The following is a 21710-nucleotide window of genomic DNA, read 5'->3' as shown; positions in this document are numbered from 1 at the left end:
ACATGCTGGAGGTGGCCCCAGAAATGATACAAAGCTAACCAATGCTAAGCAAGCAGTTCCCATGGAGCACTTTGCTCAAAGTAGACCAAAGTGAAGAACCCCTTCAGAGTTTTGCACAGCCATAGTATAGCTTAGTCCAATTTTGTTGAGTTACTGAGCATGTGCTCCAATTAGCTGAATTCCCTGCAAACATAATCAAAGCACTTGCCGATGTTTATTGCTCAGCTGCAGCCCTTGCTGAGACCACCTGCTTCAGCAACAGCATTGATGAATAATGCTATTCACAATGTAAAATGTGTGAAATGCAACTTGATGGAAGCAATTCACACCATGCCTGTTACAGTTTGACCCTTGGTACTTTCATCTGGAGTGAGGGAGGCATTAACTCAACTTTCCTTTTCTTAAAACTAAGGGATAATACTTGCAAAGCATCACCAACAGCCTGACATTAAGTGTTCTCATTTGGAGGTGCCCAGGCTTCTGCTCTGAGCTGATTCAATTCTTAGTCTGAAGCTAGCTAAGTAAACAGCTTTCAAAGTTACCAGAACACGATCAGTAGAAAACAAATGTGGCCACGGGGGCCTGTGCGAGGCAGCTTTGCTTTGCCTTAAGGAGGCACTTCAAGCCACAAAGAAAACATAATTGGCTTCAACAAAGGGGATTCATTCACATCAGGAGACAGCCTCTTACCTGAGAGTATATACAGTAATACTTTTTAAAAGTACCAGTATTCCCTGTATATGCTCATGTAAAAGCCCATCCGCAGATAAACAAACCCTCGAATTTTTAACCAAAAATGCGGGTTGGCTCATCCACAGGTGGCACATGTCATGGTATTTCCCAAAGAGTCACTTGCTGAGATGGGCAGCTATAGAAATTGAATGAATGAATGAATGAATGAATGAATGAATGAATGAATGAATGAATGAATGAATGAATAAATAAATAAATAAATAAAATTTTGGTTAAAAAATTGAGGGTTTGCTTAGCTGTGGATGGGCTTTTATGTGAGTACATATGGTACTTCACTTGTACCTTCATCAAAGCAAAGTCTCCCTCGGAAGATCTGCAGCGGCCACACCTTCTTTTTATCCCATGGGTTGGTTCTGAGAGCTTTGGAGTTGATTCTGAGAGTATTTTAAAAAGTCATTGTATGGGCCCTGGATTTATGCTGCAGGGTCCCATTTGCTCTTTCAAGACTAAGTTCCCTTCAAACCACATGTTTATTTTTCATAAGCACATCTGTACTTTGATCCCAAGACCGAATAAGGAAGGAAGTGATAGACATTGCTCATGTGCTACAGAGGACAAGCTGAGAGCCAGTCTGGTGTAGTGGTTACCAGACTAGAAACCAGGAGACTGTGAGTTCTAGTCCTGTTTTTGGTTGTAGATAATTGTGGCCCACTAGTCCTTTTCTTTCAAGCCCTAGAAAGAAGGCAATGGAAAACTACTTCTGAAAATTTTGTTAAGAAAATGTTGTCAGGCATCAAGATTAACTTGAAGGTGCCCCACACACACACACACACACACACACACACACACACAAGGGCTAGCAGAAGTCCTTAGAGAACAGAGTTGAGGTCAAGGCAGGGCTAAAGAAGGTCTACCAAGAAATCTAACTCAATGGAATTTGGGGTGATCAGGACAGGGACTCAAAGATCTACACAAAACATCAGATTCCAGGAGCAAACACACAACAGCTGGATTCTCATGACAGGAAGAGCAAAGACAGTGTGGGTTGTCTGTGATTCAGGATAGTGGGCCAACTACCCATTGTCTGAAACAGGCCATCCTAGCTGTTTAACAGATACATTTGCATGCTAATTCCCATGACTTTAAATCTCAAAGTGGTTTTACACCATTCAAAGTACAGAACAGAAATGACAAGTTAAAACAAGATAAAATAGAATAAAATCGCAACTGCAACTAAAAAAGTGAAAGAAATGAGTGAAAGAAAAAGAATGAACAATAATAAAATCAAATGTGTTGCACATAAAAAGGGTTGGGATTCAACCGCACAATCACAGCTACCATCTCGATGTTTTTTACACAACCCACCCAGATACTCCTGATTAAGGTGTTTGCGCTGCTGATGTTGCTCATTAGATCTTCTGGTTACTGGAAAAATAAATTATGAAGAAATTGGCTTGACAGGTTGGAAAACCTTTGGGAAAGACTCAAAGGAATTATTTGGGCTAGACTGGGGTTTCTCAGACAGGGTTCCGTGGCAGCCTAGGGTTCTGTGAGAGGTCACTAGGGGCTCCCTGGGAGATCACGATTTATTTGAAAAATTATTTCAAATTCAGGCAACTTCACATTAAAGAGGTAAGTTTCATTCTTTATTTTTAAGAACGCTGCTAATGCCTCTAATACAGGTCTACCCATGAAACGAAGATAATAATTTGATAACTTCTGGCCTATATTTGAGCCTGACTATGCAAGGGTTTCCCAAGGCCTGAAAAATATTTCAAGGGTTCCTCCAGGGTCAAAAGGATGAGAAAGGGTGAGCTAGACTGTAACTGGTAATTGGAAAGATGTTAAATGTATGTTGCTGAACCACGTGATTACCTTATTGTACTCAAATAATGCATTTGATTTTCTGAGCTGCGATAAAGTTCTCTGTGTTTTATCTTCAATAAAAAATGAACATGGAAAGAGAAGTTCTTAAAATAAGGATTTCCACCTTTTTGATTAATTTCTGAAATCCTTCCAGATAGAAATAACTAAGAGGAAACTGCCCTTTTGGAGTATTCCTCTTTCTCTGCCCTTCCTGTCCTTGGCCTCGTTCCCTCACTCGCTATTTAATCTTTTGGAAGGCAATGTGGTTTTGACATCACGGCATTAGGACTTTTATGACAATATCACAGATCAAAACACCCCAAGGATAGCCTGGCAGCTGACTGAACCAAACAAAAATAAGGGTGAGCCCATGTGAGGTCAGGGAGAGAAGGAGAAGAAAGGGAAAATGATACTTAAAAAAGAAACAAGAGCTGGAAAAAAGAAGGAAATGAAACAGCATCCAAGCATCATAAGCACCCAGCAAATTGAGGACTGAGAGGGGGAGGAATGATTTTTTCAGGGAAGATGAATCTTGGAAACAATGAACAGGCAGAGCATCTTCAGAAATAATTAATGCAAACATTTGGCAGACAGATTGGTTGGGTCATCTAATGAACTGCATGTGGATCTCATACCCTCTGGGGCAGGTTTCTCAGCCTGAGCAACTTTAAGTTGTGTGGACTTCAACTCCCAGAATTCCCCAGCCAGCATTAAAAGCTCTAATCCCACAATAGGCCAATAATGATCATTTCTGCAGTGTAGTGTGCAAAATGACTCTCCGTTTGGTTGATGCAAGGGGTATCATGGTTTAAGGCAGTGTTTCTCAACCTCAGCAAGTTTAAGAAGTGCGGACCTCAACTCCCAGAATTCCCCAGCCAGCAATGGCAAATCAAGCACGTGATGAAAAAAAAAATATTTTGCATAACATTCTGGATGGGGAGAAGAAGTAACAAAGCCCGTGGGGAGTTTGCAGCCATCTTTCTGCAAGTCTCCTGCATCACCCACTCGTGTGAGGGTGTCTCTTTGCCACTGAGCAACTTCAGTCATGTCCTGACCACCCAGAACCACCTTGTCACCATGCTGCCAACGCACTATTTTACAATCAGGTGATGGTCATAACGTCACGTGAGGCTTTTTGATGAGAATAAGGGCGGTCAGCAGCAGAAAGCATTTCTCAAAAGTTCTTAACAAGCTGCTAGGAGTTCTGTTTTCCTTTCCTCAAGTTCAAATTTCACATGGAAATCAGCCCCCAGGCCATCAGAGATCATTCGGCTCCACTTCTCACTGCTTGAACAGATTCAAAATCAGTCTGGAACAGTAATCTTTTCACACAACACTCACTTATTTACTAATCAAATGCACTATTTCATGATCAGATGCTGCCCGGTCTTGAAACCAATTATCTCCAAAACAAGCTGCTTGGCCACTTGTCTCATCCCCACTCTCAAGTTCCTTCTCGCTTACCAGCTTCAAAATCCAGACATACCAGCTTTGTTAGCTGCATGTAAAAGTGCCAAAATATTCCTATTCTCACACACATACACCCCCAGCAAACGGTACTTTCATTATCCACTCAGTTTCATGGATTTGAAAACATCAACATTTAAATGCCAAACCAAACAAATCTTTTACACAACATTATTGCATATCGAAGCAGAGCCAAAAAATGAAGTGGCAACACATTTCTTGGTCATCATTGCAAATAACAGAGAATGTTTGCAGTGGCGGCTTTGTGGAGATCCTTTCTCAGAGAAGTTGGACTAGCCTGTTCTGTTCTAGATTTTAGGAGGGATGGATGGATGGATGGATAATCTCCTGATAGTTTCTCTGAAACAAGTATAAATCTCTAAGATAAAAAGATTTTTAAAAGATGGGCATGAAGCTTGCATTCATTTCCTTTTTGTCTGACCTATTCATTTACTGTTTATAGATGGATTGCTCTGAAAATTGAGGTTTTATTGTACTACCATAGCTAAATATGATGCAAAAGTAACAGATCAAGAAAGGAATTGGCCAGATAGTTAGGATGATTCAAAATACTTAACATGGAGTTTCTATTCATGATTATACTTTCTTGGGTCAGATCTTTGGTCTACCTTGCTCAGTATTAATTTCTCCAAATGTCCTCAACCTCCAGGTGAGTGGGACTTCAGCTTCCATAATCCCAAACATCTTGATCAATGTGGGATTATAGGAGCTGAATACCAACACAGCTGAAGAAACCAAGGCTGGAGAAGATTAGTCTACCCTTCTGCTTTTCAAATGACCTCTTCCCAAGCCCTGCCAGGAATGCCTAGAATTTAAACTGAAATCATTTAAGAGTCCACTGAAGGTTTCCACCACTGACTATGATCTTTCCATCTTAACCCCTGGAAGCTCTACTACCCTTGAGGCCATTGTCACAGGTGTTTTTCACAAAAGGGCATTGAAGAATAAGGCCTACCCAGTCCAAACTCAAGTATCTTAGTTTTACAAGAAGCAGTTCATAAAACAGAATTCTACCACAAGACAGGAGGCTCCAAAAATATAGAAAAAACATATATAAGATTTTAGGGAGAGGTTCTGCAGCTAAATTTGCTTTTCTCTGTTAAGATGAGGGCAATTCATCTCTGGGATTTTAATATAATCAGTAGAAGACTTGTGGTAGGAGTTGAATCTTAAGGGAAGGGCACCATTCATTAAATATGAATTGGTTAGCTTGTGATATATCTAGAAACTCAATCTATATTTTGGAGAATTGAGAAATGATGGTATTTTTTTTAAAAAACTGGATTTTTTTAAGCCACCACATTTAATGTTGCCCCAGGAAAGCTTTCTATTTTCAACTCTCTTTGGTGAAACATAAATGGATAAAATGTTCCATGTCTGATGGGTTATCCGCTAATAGTTCTTGACTGCAGGAAGCTGAAGGCCTTATTTAACAACAATAAGAAGAAAAGGAGATGAAAAACCCATTCTCACTGTGATCTCCCAAACCCTTTTGAAGGCACTTTTGCCCCTTATCCTGGATAAGGATAAGGTATGATGTTCCAATTTTCCTTAATTAACCAAGTTTTAGTTAGTTCGTTTTTGCAAGAGATGGAAAAGGTGATGGTGGGCTGCCTTAAGCATTAATTCACATATGTCTTTTTTATCACTAAAACAATTGCTGGAATGTCATGCTCTACCATAAAAAATTAACTGAAAGGTTTTTCTCCCTTGAGAGAAAAAAAGTGCAATCAAAAGCAATATTGTTTCCATTAAGGTGAAAGAACAGTGCGGAAACGAAAATGCCAATGAAACGTTTGGCCGAAAACTAGTCTGAAGAGATCTATCTCAGAAATTCGGAGTTTAGCTCAAATACACCCAATGGAGGTACGTCATCCTCAACATAGGAAACATCAGGCGTTATTACGAGAAAGACAGATCTGCAGTCTTACATCAAATCCTCATAATTTAATTATGACACCCCTGTATTTGGATCAGGTCACTCAATGGGCATGGTGATAACCCACTGTTAACACAAGGAACCATCCCAGTGGCTTTTCAGGTTGGCCAATCTGTGCCTGGTTTTAACTGATGGGTACCCACCCAAAGAATACAATCGCTTTCATTTGCCCAGCTGTACAAAGACTTTCAACATGATTATTTGAGAAGGCTAAAATCTCTTACCTCTTACCTCGCCTAGGTCCAATGTCTTTCCTAGCTGCTCTAGTAGATCAGCCCTGGCTGCATTCTTTTTGTGCTTTTTTCCATCATAATGTTGCTGTGCCATCATTGGGTTGTTAAACCAAGCTGCGCAGAGCTGGCAATACCTGTCAGAATCTCTTCTCTGATGGGGTGGAGACACTGCTGGGGAGCTATCCACATGTGGCTGCTTAAGAGAGCTCAGGTTGGTTTCTGCAAAAGAAAGCAAGCAGGAATGAAGTCACCCAGGTTCCTGTCCCATCATGGAGAAGCAATGCTTCCAATAAACAGCTAATTGTCATATGAAATGGGTAGCCTTCTCTCCATAGGTGTTTGAGGAGATACTTAATATGAGAGAATGTAATTAATTCCATCAAGAAAATCTTGTGATCACAGGTAATTGTAGATTTTCTGTGGGATGTATATTGGAGTGCTGGCCATCTACAGCATCCTAGAGATTGGATTTCCAGGGACATTTCAAGATGTAAATAGCCAGGCTTGCCTTAATGCATGCATGTTCTATCATAAGGCTTATAAAATCACTTCTAGGACCCTAACATGAATAATTTAGACCTGACCTGGGCCCAGAAGAGCAGCAGGCAGAGGATCCTGCTTTCATATTTGTCAGAAAGATCCAGACCAAGAGTGGAAGCTCAGCTTCCAGCTACATATGCAAGACCTCAAAACTCCAGGTGCTTCATGCTCCTTTTTGATCCCAAGGACCAAAATTGCATCTACCCATTACCTATCTCAACTGGTTTGGAATCAAGTAGCACCTAAATTGAATTAAATAAATACACAAACACATAATAAACTCTCAGCCTGAGCACAGAGCCCCAAGTAAATACAGAAGAGTGTAAGATGAACTAGACCAGATCAGTCCAACAGCTCACCAAACCTTCCCACCCATTTCCTCTATTTGCTAAAAATATCTCCTTGGGAAGCCTAGAGGCCAGCCATTAGCTTGGTGGCATCCTCCTGCCTGTTTCTCAGCAATTAATAGTCAAGGGTCTCTTCCTGGAGCTATTGTAACTAACTGCCACTGAATTTCTTCTCCAATTGACCAATCCCCCATTACAGCTGTACAAAATAGTAGCAACCACAGCAGCTTCTGGTGTTGTACTTTTTGTACTCTATGGCTCAGTGGAGTTGAATAATTAAGGCCACCTTGAAGCTATCTCAAGATGGCAACTCATCACATTTCAGACAAAATATCTTGTCACTGATGTGTCAGAATCAGGAGGAGTCTGGTAGCATCTTTTCCAAATAACCAACTTTATTAAAAGGTGTAAGCTTTTGAGAGCTGCAGCTCCCTTCATGATATGCATAGTGCAGGTGGACTGATGTAGGATTTAAATTGGGTGAAGTGGGTCAGGGGAAAAGCTGCGGGAAAGAGAGGGGAAGATGGGTTGGTTATGCAGATGCAGCGTACATGTGAGCCAGGTTATCTTATCAGTTAAAACTGTAATGTATTAAAAACCCTTTGTGTTTGTTGAGATCTTCTGAGATTGCCTGAAACCTTTTGATGTACAGTATGCGAGTTCAACAATTTCTCACTCAGTGGTGTTTTTGAAGTCCCCGTTTTCCAAAACAGTCACGTTGAGGTCTGTTATTATAGAGAGTAAGGAAGATGACCTTGGCAGAAAAATGTAAGAACCCTTACCTAGGCAAAAGGGGCTGAAACTTTTTTTTTTAAGTCCAGAGCAATGAGGTAACATTCAGAAGCAGCTCAGACACCTCCCTAATTCATCGGAGTATGAGGAGGGGGGAAGAGATACAGCACAGTCAGCCTTGCAAGATTCTCTTACTGAGGCCAATTTCAATAAAAGTAGTTTTAGCCTTCTGCTGGAGTTGGTTTCCTGGTCTGGTCTAACTAGTGGGGCTGACAGCTATGGAGTGTCCTGGGAGGATAAAATGCTGTGATATTACTTTGTCCTAGTTTTGACTCCTGATGTCAAGCTTGTGTCCATTAATTCTTTTGAGCAAAGTTTGTCCCGTTTGTCCTATGAAGAAGTCAGAGGGACATTGGCTGGCAGACAATGGCATATGTCACACTGGAGAAAGAACATGTGAAGGCACCTCTAATCTTCTGTGTATTTTTGGGGGCCTGTGATGGTGCTGTTGGTGAAAGGCTGGGAGGGGACATCTGGGTTTGTTGCAGGTTTGCTTCCCAGGTTGGCATCATCATCATCATCACAGATTATCTGAATTGGGAAAATAGTTCATTCCATAAACCATGATTAAGTTAAACTATGCATAAGTATGTCACGCACATACTGATATTCACTGAGATGGTTATTTTTTTCATAATTAGACTACACCTCCATCAAGTTGTGAGACATGTGCAATAGATTTGGACAATGGGGAATAGTGTGGCATGGATTTATATTCTTAAAAGGAATACTGTCAAATCTGTTCTCATATGCAATCTTTCCTAACATTTATTTCTGTGGTGTGGTTCTTTGTTATGTGAAGTTCTGTAGGGAGGGTTTTTTTTAATGAAAATTTCTATATACACACACACACACACACACACACACTGTATATTCATGCAGACAGTGCCTTTTTGTACACAACTTTCAGAATCACACATTCACAGATACTGTTCTTGAAGGTTTGGAGATGATGCCTGGCCAAAAAAATGATACATCCTGTGTAAGTAGGAGGAGGAGGTACAGAACAATCTGACTTGCAAGATTCTCTTATTATAGCCAATCTCAATATGAATAGTTTTAGGCTACCTGTTGAGTTGAGTTTCTGGTCTGTTCTACTCAGTGGGGTTGACACCTGCAGACTTTGTTCAGTGTTGTCATTTGCATAACGGAGTCTGTTTTGGCAGCTCAATTTTCATAGAAACCTGTGATGGATTCCTTTTAAACTCTTAGGGGTGGGCACAGTCACAACTGGTTGCCCAATTTCCTACCATCTTCTACTGGAAAATGCACCAACAGTATAGGCTGAGCATTGGCTTAACATAATTTATAAGACAGAAAAATCCGAACACGCAAAGAAACATACAAAAAAAAAAAAAATAGAACAGCATAACTTGGCTCCTTCCATTTTTCATCTTCCTCCTTCCCTTGCATGCTATCTTCCCCCACTAACTCCCCTTCCCTCCCCTGTCATCAAAAGACTGACCACCTCTAGTTCATCATCTTGTTTCCATTCCTGGCCCGCCAGATGCCCCAGGAAAACCCCAGTCAAGAGATGAAATCACTACTGTTCTTAGTGTTGCAAAAAATACAGCTACTTCTGAACTGCTCCTAAGAGTGCCATAAAACTCTCAGCGCTGATATCCAGAAGAAATCTACTTGAATCTAATTCACTTTTAAAGCCACATTCTAAATGTTCCTTCTTACTAAATTGAGGAGCCCAAAGTCACCTCTTGATGAGGTCAGACTAAAACTTGGATCTCTCTAGTCCTAATCCAGGACCTTCACTGCTACTTCATTCTGACTCTGTTTCATACAATACATCTGTACCTGAATCAAAGCCCTTGGGAAGAATCGCTTATTTATCTGCAAGGAACTCTAGTTTTCTCCCACATTAAAAAGGTAAAGGTTTCCCTTGACGTAAAGTCCAGTCGAGTCCGACTCTAGGGGGCGGTGCTCATCTTCGTTTCAAAGCCGAAGAGCCGGCGTTTGTCCGTAGACACTTCCGGATCATGTGGCCAGCATGACGACACGGAACGCCGTTACCTTCCCGCCGAAGCGGTACCTATTGATCTACTCACATTTGCATGTTTTCGAACTGCTAGGTTGGCAGGAGCTGGGACGAGCAACGGGAGCTCACCCCGTCACGCGGATTCGAACCGCCGACCTTCCGATCGGCAGCTCAGCGGTTTAACCCGCAGCACCACCGCGTCTCCCACATTAATGATCTTTAAAAGGTGAGGGTCGTCTTGGATATACTGAGAGTATAATAGAGGAGGGCTTTGCAGAATTCATATTGGCTGTTTTTTCATTCCTTCCCACCTTGCGCCATGCCCCATCCCTTTTAGATACTCTGCAAAATGACAGCAGTCACTGCAGCTATTCCTCAAGATATACAAGGGGAAAAAAGAAACAGGAACAAGTGAGGTAGAAAGAAAGAAAGAAAAATGTAGACAGATAGAAATAAAGACGGAGAGGAGAGGAGAGGTAGAGGTGGACGGATATGAGCGAGAGAGAGAGAGAGAGAGAATATAAATGGATAGACACACACACACGCATGAATGCTTAAAAGAAATAAATAATCCCAGTTCCCTCTTTTCTACTGTCATCAATTAGGAAAGAGGGAACTGGGATTATTTATTTCTTTTGGTAGCTTTGTGCAGTTGGGCACCTTGTAAATGAAAAAAAAATGCAATACATCTGAAAATGGCAGGACGGGGTTGCCGGACAGCCTTTTGGACACGTTGTGGGGCGGTGCTCTGGGCTATAAAGCAAGAAATGTCCTCCGTCAGGCTAAGCCACTCTTTGTGTATCAGCTTCCCAGGCTCCTGGAGAGAAGCAGACTAGAGCATCGTTGATGTAGCTGATAGCAGCCTTGGAATTTATGTCAGCTGGATGCTGACAGAAGAGCAACGGCGGAAGTTCACCTACTGGCTCTTCCCTGCCCGCCTGGAGAGGTTTGATGCTTTTAGGGTTTGGTGGGTTTTTTAAAAGAGAGATTGGAAGTCCAGTAACAGAAGCCAGGTACAAACCATGGGCAAAGCTAGTACCCTGCTGATCTCCAGCAGCAAAACCCTCAGACAGGTTGCAGAGCTAAGCACCCAAATCACCACAAATTAGGAGATCGAATTCTCCAGCATTTGTCTTTCCTAGTTTTCGTGAAAGAGAAGTTGCTTCTTAAAAACTTTCAAAGGAGAAAAGAATTTGGGAGGTGCGGTTTTACTACTACTAATAAAGTGGCCAACGGTGTAAGTTTGGGTACGAAGGTCCTGATTTTCAATGTTCAAGCAACTCCCCAGTGGATGGACGTTTATCACTTCTTTTCAACCTGACGGGGAGACAGAAGAGGACACTCGTCTCAGATGGCTTCTTCATGCCTGAGATGTCAGTCCTTTGATACAGGCCAGGCAACATATTATTCAAGGACTACTGAAACTGTCAGCCTTCCCAGGTAGACCTGACCAGAAACATGACCAGATGAGCTAATTCTACTTTATTGTAAGGCTACATTCACAGGATTTTGCAAGTCTGAAAGTACAAATCTCCTGCCATCTCCTTTACAGCCTGAGAAACTAGGGAGGGTCCCTTCTGAGCCTCTTTCTCTGCTCATTATGCAGCTGAGGGCTAAGCCCTCTCTTATCTGACTGTTCCCTGGGCAGCATCTCTTCACCCACTTTCTCAAGGTCCTTCTCATGTATCTTACAGAAACTCTACTTTATTGTTGCAGGGTATACAGGTAGTCCTCGCTTAACAACCATTCATTTAGTGATGGTTTGGACTTATGAGGGTGCTGGAAAAAATGAATTATGGCCAGTCCTCACACTTACAACCGTCACAGCATCCCCACAGCCAGGTGATCACAATTTGGGTGCTTGGCAACTGTTCGCATTTATGACTGTCACAGCATCCCATGGTCATGTGACTGCCATTTTAGACCTTCCTGGCTGGCTTCTGGCAAGCAAAATCAATGGGGAACCATGTGATTTGCTTGACAATGATGTGGTTCACTTAATGCCCATGGTGAGTCACTTAACGGCCACCACAAAAAAGGTCATAACATTGCTTTGCTTAGCAACTGAAATTCCAGTCTGAATTATGATCGCTAAGTGAGGACTACCTGTAATAACAAAAACCTGACAGAGTTTCTCTCCCCTTCTTTTATACCCAAGGGAATCAAGGTGCAGCGATCTTGGATTTTTTTCTGAACCCCTCCTTTCTTTCAGGGCTGGGTTGGTGTTGGCATAATTGCTTTTGCATTCCTTCTTCAAGGCCCAGTCTGTCATGGGCTTACTGTTTCTGCTAAGAGGGAGTCCCAATCTGGAGAAAAGCAGAGACATTGTCCACACAATACATCCGAATGATAAACAGAGTGGAGAATTTTGAAGGGCTATTTTTACCCAGCTTGAATTTAAAAACATCTTTGGGGGTGGGGGTGGGGGTTGGGGTTGGGGGGAACTGACCTTTCTTGTTGTCATCATTTTGAAACTGGCCTAAGATATTCTCTGAGTCACTTAACAACAGTGTGGTGCTTTCCTCCCACATTGACTTGCCTGCACCATGCTGAGTTACCACTGGAATCATAAGGTGAGGAATTTGGCCCAGAGGGAGGGGAGAAGCATTTCACTGAAATTACTAAAAGTTCTATCACTGAATTTTGTTAAAGAGTTAACTAGCACCATAAGCATTTTCCCAGCCTGAGTAAAATTGCCTTCCAGATGAGTTAAGCTGCTTTTTTGGGGGGGCGGGGGGAGAGTTCCATTTGTTTCCAAAGTAATTCAACCTATTCTACATCTAAGCAGAATTTCCAAGCCCTTCCCACACACCTCCATGGGTTTCCTAAATTCAGTATCATTGTGCACTTTGAGACCATACAGGGGGCCCCATTTAAAAAAAAAAATTAAATAGATGGAGTTAATATGGTTGTTTCACTTTTTTAAAAAACTAATTTCCTTATTAGACCACACGGAAAATCTCAGTTTGGGAGAACACATGGAAAGGGGCTCCAAAGTGTGCTTCCAAGCTAAGCAGACGCCATTTCCAGAGATGAAGCCAATGACCTAGTTTAACCCTGTAATTCTTGATAAGCATCAGCTTTTCAGCATCTCCAGCAGAGAAGCTGGTAGGACAGAAGGTAGGACGATGTGACCAGTTGCCATCCTTGCTTGCCATCCTGATGGGGATCCTTTGGGAGTGAAAGAATACTCAGCAACCATGGACAAATCCCAGTATCTAAAGACTCATCTACACTTGCCACATTGTCTATCACGTGGATATCCTAGCCCACCCCACATCAGCCCTAGCCAACTGGCCAGTGGTGAGGGATTTCAGTCCAAAACTACCTCCCTAGGATGGCTATTTTTAGTTTATTTGAAATGGGAATCCAGATTTGCAACTGTACTGTAACTGGAGCGAGGGAGAAGGGACACAGCTTGCTTACGGTGCTTATCCTAGGCTAATTGTAATATCAGATTTTGCCTTAGAAGTATGAAGTGCAAAAATAAAACACAGTGTGCTTTACTGCAGCCCCAGCTGGTTCTTTTATTCTTCTGTTTAGGTTTTTTTGTGCAAAGGTGGAAAAAACGTAGCTCCTCTGCATGTTAGAACTTTGCATGGATTTTTGCAGTTAATGCTCCGATGACTAAATTATCTGCTACCAACATTTGACTTCTTAAATGTGAAAATTAATGGTGTGTGCATATCCTACAGCAGAGTAGGAGGAAGCCAAAACATCAGACAAAATTCAAGAGGCCAACCAACCAAAAATACTCTTTCAGAAGAACTTCTCTTCCCCACTCGCATCACTGCAAAGTTAAAAGCAAAATGATATTTTACTCTGTGGGATGCTGGAAGGAGATATAAATGCATTTGCTGAGCTAAAGGCAACCGCAGAATCGGTTACACATGGCCAGAGGGAGCAGTGTCAAACTCACAAGCACGTTTCAGGAAAATGGAGTTACTTTTGGAATGACAGAACCCAGTAGATGGTTATATACATCAGCCTTCCTCATCTTCTTGTCCTCAAAATCTGCCAGACCACGTTTTTCATTACCCACAAACAACCCAGTAATGCTGGGAGGTGTACATAAGAATTTAAGACAAGTCCTACTTGATGATCAACTGAATGGGTACCCTTAAACTAACCAGATGCATTAAGGAAGATTGCATGTATGGACTGAACAGTGATTTCCCCCTTCCACTGTAGCTTGTATTTCAGAGATGCCGTCTGTGACTAGTAGCCACTGGCTACGATTCTCTGTGAATTTGTCCAGCCATCTAAATTGGATGGCCGTGAAGTCTTGGTTCGTATTGCGGAAAGAAGTACTTTTTAAAATCTATCCTAACTTTCCCCATATTTAGCTTTAATGGATGACCCTGAGTCCTAACACTGAGTGTGGTGGAGAAGAACTTCATTCTATCCACCGTTCCAAAGTAGCCCATCTACTCCAGGTTTCCCAGTTTGCTACCCGCCAGAGAGGTTAATTTTCATAAGAACATTGGAAGAGTCCTGAGGCTACAAAGGCCTGTCTAAGCCAGCATTCTAGGTCACATGGTGGTCAACGAGATGCATTGAGGAGCTCACAAGGAGGAAGACAGGAGTACAATAGCTCTCTTCCAGTAGCTGGTCCTTAAAATCTGCCCTTTGTAATTCTATGATAGCATGGAGCCATCAAAACTGGTGATTGTTGATAGGCTGATCCTCCATGAAGCTGTCCATTCTCTTGGCCATCCCCACAATTTCATCAGAGGGTACCAAGTTTAGGTTCCTTCCCCAGTCAGCCTAGTTCAGTGTTTCTCAACCTTGAACAACTTTGACCTGTGTGGGCTTCAACTCCAGGAATTCCCCCGCAGCCTTAAAGTTGCCAAGGTTGAGAAACATTGGGGTGGTCACTTTTAAAAAGCTGTTGTACCAAAGAGTAGTGATGTCTTATTAGTTTCTTCTGGGGCACACACACACACACACACACAATTTCTTACCAGTATTGTTGGACTTACCAGTAGCTTTTAAAGTCGGCTGTACTCCTAGCAGGAGTTTTAATCTTTTGGCATGGATTTTCCCTTGATAGTGTGACTCAGCCACAACTGCTGAAGTAAATGACATGTTACAGAGCGTACAGCACTTGTTCTTATCCACCAAGTCATCACCACTACCCTGAAGAAGACAAGAAGGAAGAACCAGGGAGATTAGCTTGTTGCGAAGCAGCAGGCAGAGCAGGAATTGCAGGCAAACTCCAGATGAACCTGACTTTGATGCCAGATTTGGAGGGTTTCAGAAGTACCAGGAATCTGAAGAGAGACCTGAGTGGGAAATGTGGATGTGTGGATGAGAATTGACCTTACATACATACTGTAGATACTTCCATCACAAAACGGCTCTTCTACCTTTTTTTCAAATAGCTGACCTCTGAAGACCCAGAAGATTGTAGGGATTCAAACAACAACAACAACAACAAACTCTAATGCCCAAGTACATACATCAACAATGGGTGTTAAAAAAAATCCAACAGGACAAAGAGAGTTGGTGTATATAATAAAATCACTGGATCATCCATAATGGCATGGCCCCTATAAATCTCATGGGATCAACCCAATCTTTTAAGATGATAAAATCCTAAACTGAAATCACATCAAATCCTGAAGATGAGGTAGCTGGAATCTGGCACCATCACAGTATGGGTGATCTCACAAGGCTTGGCCACTTTTGATGGTTACCGTCTGGAACCTGAAAAGAGCAATTGCGCCTATCATGGCTATCTCCCACCATCTGGCCTTCCTGAGCAATGCTGGTAACAGCCGCAGAATCTCTCTTTTTTTCTGCCTTATTTTCCACTGCTAAATAAAGGAAACGTAGCCTATTCTAACCCAGAGTGGATTCAAGTGAGAAAAGACATTCCGTTTTGCTATTCAAGACAATTTTCTAAGCTCATTAATGCTTTGATTAATGTTTTAATTCTCCTAAGTGATTCTTTAAAGGGGGAGGAGTCTTGTTAATGTTCTGTGTTTTATATTCTGTACCTTGATATGGCCTAATGGCTAATCAATAATAAACTAATCACTAACGGGGGGGGGGAGGGTGTTTCTCAAGATTCTAGTAAAAGACGGAGTCTATATCCCATCCCAAGCTATAAGCAAAAAAAAAAAAAAAAACACCTTTTTTTTTCCTTTTTGCTAACTCAGAGTTAGGATTAGGGTCACAAGCAGCATTCAATTTCCATTTCAAAAAATGCAAGAGACTCCCCACCAAATTGGTAGGTTTCAGTAGCAAAAGTTTTGCTGGAGAGAAAGAGAAAAAGAGAGAGAGAGAGAACATGTATATATATATAGAGAGAAAGAGAATGCAAAATAGGTGCATTAGATTCTCCTGCTCTTAAAACAACTTTAAAAAAAACACATAAAAGCAACACACACACCCAACTGGCAGAACATTTATACTCTACCTCATGGACAATACCACTGCATCCCTTCTACCCTTCTTGTAGGCTCCAAGCCAGTTTATTTTTGTTTCTGGTTTTTAAAAAGTGCCACAACCATCAGCAAACAGATTTCCACCCCTTATGCCTCCAAAAGGAAGGGTTAAAACACCCCAAAGCAATGCTCACTTTATTGTAACCAAGGGGCGTGTATAACAGGAACTTTCTGAATTTTTTCCCTAAGCCCTCAGGGAAAATCCATTCCATTCTCTTAAAGGCAAGTGATCTAGCCTGCACTATGTAATCTGGGCTGAAATAATAGCGTTGTTCTATTGTAGGGCCAGAAGTGAGACAAAAAGTCTTTCAAAATTCTCCACCCAATTTATGGGAGAAGAAACTGACGAGGCAAATGGACCAAAGGAAGGAGAAATCTCCAACAGTTTCTCAAAGGCAAGAGTCCTCCTTTGTACGCTCAGAGTATCTCAACAGGAGAAGGTCCAAGGGACAAGTTCTGACAACTAGCCTCAGAACTGAAGCATGGGAAGCCAAGGAGATGACAAAGAAAGGCAGGTTACTCACATCCACCCCTGGGTCACCTTCATCTCTAAAGAAGCGGAAGACCATCACACTCATCCGTGCAAATGTCATAAAGCTTCTCTGCTTCCTTTAAGAAACTTCAAAAAGCAAATTGCCTTTCATCAAATGGAATGAGAGGAATATGCAAGGAGAAAATTATATGCAGGAGAATTTCTGCCTGGCACTAAATGGAGTATGGAAGGGGAAATGCAGGCCAGAGGGAAGATCCCCAATACCTTGGGCTTCATAACTGTCATTTCTGGAATAATTCTGTCATTTCTCTTCTCTCCCCAGAGGTACAAGTTCAGTTGCATCAGTAACAGCCACGGATTTCTTCCCATCCTAAACAGAGCTCATAAAAATGAGCGTTTCTAGAACATTTAAAAAATGAAGAGAGGACATTTTAAAGTCATTTGTCATTCTCATAAAGCTGTATCTATGGCGAAATATGTGCACAGTTGCTGCAATATGATAGATCTGAAATGAAAGTTCTGGAGGACAAATGGATCTCCAGATCCTGATCTGCATGTCATGAATATTTACCAACCCCTATCAGAAAGATTTGTGATGCTACAAGCTTACTTTAAAATATAAATACAGAGAATTAGAGATTCTGAAGCGCGGAGGAGAGTGACAACTCTACCAATGAGCCATAGGGAGGCAGTTTGTTGAGCTAAAGCAAGACTGATCTGCAAATCCAGCCATCTAGGATTGAAGTCTCACCTCTGACATGAACTCACTAGATAGAATTTGGACCCACTACTCTTTCTCAGATGCTATCTTCCCTTCCGTGATATGGGTATAATAAAAGCCTTTTACCACAGCTGCCCTATATGCTGCTATGCAGACGACATCTACCAGAGGTCCCTTCTTCATCCATGCCATCATTTCCATGGTCTGCATGTCACAGCACAGGGCAGAGCGTTCTCACGTGTTAGAGACTTCTGACATTCCACACACACACAGCATCACAAGGGGCCTAACTGGGGAAGGAGGGAACGTATCTCCTCCCAGCATAAAAAATAAAATAGCTTCCAAAGATCCATCCACTTGGAGACTCTAAACTGTTCCTCCCTCCCTAGTTTCCAAACCAAATTAAGTATGTTCTGTTTACTGTATAATTATGAACACTTGCCCATTCAAGTTCTTTTACCCCTACTGGGTGACTTCCTGAGATGGTTTGATTGTAAAATAAATCATACCTATTTCCTTCTCCCCTCCCTTCTCTCTTTCCCCAGAGCCAAGCAAGACCCACTCTTTTAATCTCTAATGCTCATGAGGGAGTAGCTCTGATTTTGATGTTCAAGCAGTGTTCACACTTCAACTCTGGACATTTAAGCATTAAGTAGCCTACTTAATGGGAACATCCTTCCCCCAGAGATAAGACAGATTCCATTTCTTGTGGCCTTTCGAAAACAACTGAAGACCTGGTTTTGCCACTTTGCCTGGGGTGAGGAGGGAAGTAAGCACTCCTGGAGATGGCTAGTGCCCTAAAATGACCCTTTAGAAGTATATGAGTGGTATTATAACTATTATCGTCATCTGGATTTTATACTATATTTATGTTTTATGTTATTATATTGTATTTGATATTTATGTTTATGAGATTTAAAGCTTTTATCACTATTATAAATCGCCCAGAGTCCCTCCTTTGGGGGGGGGGAAATGAACGGTAGCAAAATTTAATAAATTTAAAAAAAAGTAAAATACTCATACTCAGGACACAGCTACTTTCAAGTTACTGCCAGGGCTGCATTCAGAAGGGACTATGGATTTCAGATACGCTCCTCAAGCAGGTTTATTCATTTCATGGAAATTATTTCTATGGCCGCCCAACTCACACAATGACACTCAGTGGTGTACAAAGATTAAAACCATACAGTACAACTGATGGCTAAGACACCCAATATAAACACAAGAAACCCCAACTGTGAAAACCACATCGACAGTAATGCTTGGCTAACCTCCTGGCCCAAATGCCTGGTCTTTAGGCTGAGAAAGGCTGAGAGGGTCAGCACCCAGGGGGATGTTGTTGCACAAGGCAGGCACTGCCACCAAGAAGACACAACTTCTGGGAGCAATAAAATGACACTCTTTAATGGAGGGGACCTGGAGCAACCCCCTCTGCTAGATCTGGTAAGCCATGCAGAGACACAGTTCCACAAATCGTCTGGCCCATGTTGGGCTTTACAGGCAATAACCAACACCTTGAATTGCACTTGGAAGCCTACTGGAACCAGCGCAACTGATAGAGCAGGGGTATTATATTAGCATAACAGAATCACCAAAAACTCCCTGTGCCACTGCATTCTGGACCAAACGCAACTTCTGAATGGTCTTCAGGGGCAGCCTGTGATGGAATGGGAGAGATGCTGCCTAGTGAACAAGCAGATAAAAGAGGAAGGAGCCCACAACTGAGTAATGGCCAGAGGAAGAAACTTGGGAAGGACCTGCCCTAACTACTCAGAAATAGCTCATCTAGTTGTGTTTCCTGCCTGGCTTACCTGGGAAGGCTGACATCAATCGAGCTAATTCTACTTTATTGTAGGGCTACACGAACAGAATCTTGCAAGTCTGAAAGTACAAATCTCCCGTCTTCCCTATTTACTGTCTCAGTAGTTAGGGCGGGTCCTTCCCAAGTTTCTTTCTCTGGCCATTATTCAGTTGTGGGCTCCTCCCCCTTTTATCTGACGAGAAACCTGGTCTCGACTGATACAGGAACTGATGAAATGAGCTGCAGCAGCTCACAAAAGCTTCTGCCTTTTAATAACATTTGCTAGTCAGAAAAGATACTACCAGGCTCCTTCTCATGTTTAGCTGGGTGACCAAATAAACCCATTTTCTGGATCTGCACAAGACTTTGGATCCTAAATGAACCAAATTGCTATGCTACAAATCAACCCAAGAAAAACCAGCCAACAACCATGGTTCAGACTAACCAAGCATGTTAGCATGTTGAGCAAATATAGCCACCCAGTCTTTATCCAACCTGGTTCAGCACCTTGGTGAAACCCAGCCAATGCTTTACTCTAACCTGAAAACAAGATAAAACTCACCTTTTTATTCAGCTAAACTTTAAAACAGAAGAAGAAAAATGGCTTGCTTCCCAAACAGTCAATAAAATACAGCATTAAGTAATAGTCACAAAATAAATTATAGAGATCTGAATTATGGTGAGGGAAATAGGTTTGCATTTCCCGCTGCTAAAAAAAAAGTCCTTTGTGTGTTTAGGGTGACCAACTGCATTCTGTATACAGCATGGCTACATTTGCAACCCTTTCCATAGCAAAGAATTCCCCGGGGGCAATAAATTAACAGTACAGTAGTGAAAATAATACTTCCTGTTTATCCTAAAAGAATCTTTCTTCTCCACTTTCTGCTCCCCCTTCCTATATGTCATGTGTGGAATGCTTCTGCTCCAGATTATACCTCGCCACGCCCTGATCTACAGTAGGTGGGAGGGGGCCGCAGTCAGTTCTAATTCAGGATCTGAGGTTGCTTCTGGGAGGGCAAAGCAACATGTATTCAGCCCCTTTGCGCTCCCTTCTTTGCTTCTTCTGGCACCTCTGCTTTAAGTTCGACACCTTGGGATGGGGGCTGCCAGTGATGTACTTGCTAATACTGCAGGCTAAAGCCTCAAATAATTTTATGCAGCAAAATCAGTGAAAAGAACACATCTGGGTGAGAAAACAGAACTGTAGCTGAAGAAGGGGGAGTCTGAGATAACCTAACCTGCAAGAAAAATGATGATAAGGATCAGTGGTTGCTTCAGGCAGTCCATTTTAACCCCTAAAGGAGGCAAAATGGGAGTAAGATCAAACTGGATATTCTCCATGCTGTTCTTCTGCCCCACGGAAAAGAAGAGGGACAGATCCAAGCAAGTGAGTTTCTGCACAGCTCATGGTGGTGATTTTTTTTTTCTTCCAGTAATAACTTATGAGGGCCACAAGATGATTTTTGCAGGGGCAAAGCCATGTTAGTTCAGATTCTGGCCTAACCAAGTCAGCTGCTCCAGAGGGAAATTAACTCATCCTGGCTGTTCATGGTTATGGATAATGCAATCAGTGTGTACTGGGCCATTTTTAAAATCCTCTCAGCCATCACAAAGGAGGACAGGAGATTGTCACAGAGGGAGAGTCTGTTTTTTCAAATGATAATTTTAAAAAGATCCACAGCTGTAACCCAGTTGGGGTCATGGCCATGATGGATAGAGTAGTGGTGGAGGTAGGACAGAGAGACAAAGATGGAGTTCCTAGAGATGCCCACCTTTGCAGGGACACTTTTCTCATTTTCTCTCCATTTTGGAAGTAATCAAGGAGAGAAGGGGAATTAGTTAATGTTTAGGGACAAATCAACCCTCTCTGGGTTCATTTTCAGGTTAGTTTCCTGGGTTATAAAGATGAACGTGAGGCAGGATTATAGATAGATAGATAGATAGATAGATAGATAGATAGATAGATAGATAGATAGATAGATAGATAGTTTATTCGGTCAATGAGCAGCAACATTTGAGGCAGGGTTGACCCAACTGTCCTGGCACTGTTACAGGAATGGGGTGCCACCACCTCCTTCCACCATGTTTTTTCAGCTTCCCAGTCTCAGTCCACAGCCCTGGACTTCTTGAAAGGTCTGTGATCAGCCAGGGTTAGCTAGGAGTTACAGCCTGCTGAACCTAAGCCTATTGCAAAACGTATCATTCGTATGTGTTCCCAGCCTCAAAATGTGAGGAAACTCTGCCCCGAAGCTTTAGCAATGGTGGTCAAAGTGAGTTCTGATAGCCGGCAACCCTGAGAGAAGGGATCAGAGCTTTAGGACCGCCCTTATATATTACAATAGGGATGCGGTGGCG

General features: G+C 42.2%; 2 protein-coding genes across 3 annotated transcripts in view; one reads left to right on the top strand and one right to left on the bottom strand.

Annotated features, from left to right (window-relative positions):
* LOC134502748 (disintegrin and metalloproteinase domain-containing protein 9-like) overlaps positions 1–21710 on the top strand; it is a 658699-nt gene that overhangs the window by 382243 nt on the left and 254746 nt on the right. The window lies entirely within an intron of this gene.
* ZMAT4 (zinc finger matrin-type 4) overlaps positions 1–21710 on the bottom strand; it is a 140754-nt gene that overhangs the window by 40984 nt on the left and 78060 nt on the right. For both annotated transcript variants that reach the window (XM_063311085.1, XM_063311086.1), the window contains exons 4-5: positions 14871–15027; positions 6211–6438 (exon numbers count right to left, since the gene is read on the bottom strand). In XM_063311085.1, coding sequence (XP_063167155.1) covers positions 6211–6438; positions 14871–15027 — 385 coding nt within the window. The remainder of the gene's footprint in view (positions 1–6210; positions 6439–14870; positions 15028–21710) is intronic.

The sequence above is a fragment of the Candoia aspera genome, chromosome 9 (genome assembly GCF_035149785.1).
Source record: "Candoia aspera isolate rCanAsp1 chromosome 9, rCanAsp1.hap2, whole genome shotgun sequence".
Taxonomy (NCBI): domain Eukaryota; kingdom Metazoa; phylum Chordata; class Lepidosauria; order Squamata; family Boidae; genus Candoia; species Candoia aspera.
The sequence above is the reverse complement of the archived record's forward strand: the minus strand, read 5'-3'. Positions and strand labels throughout refer to the sequence as shown.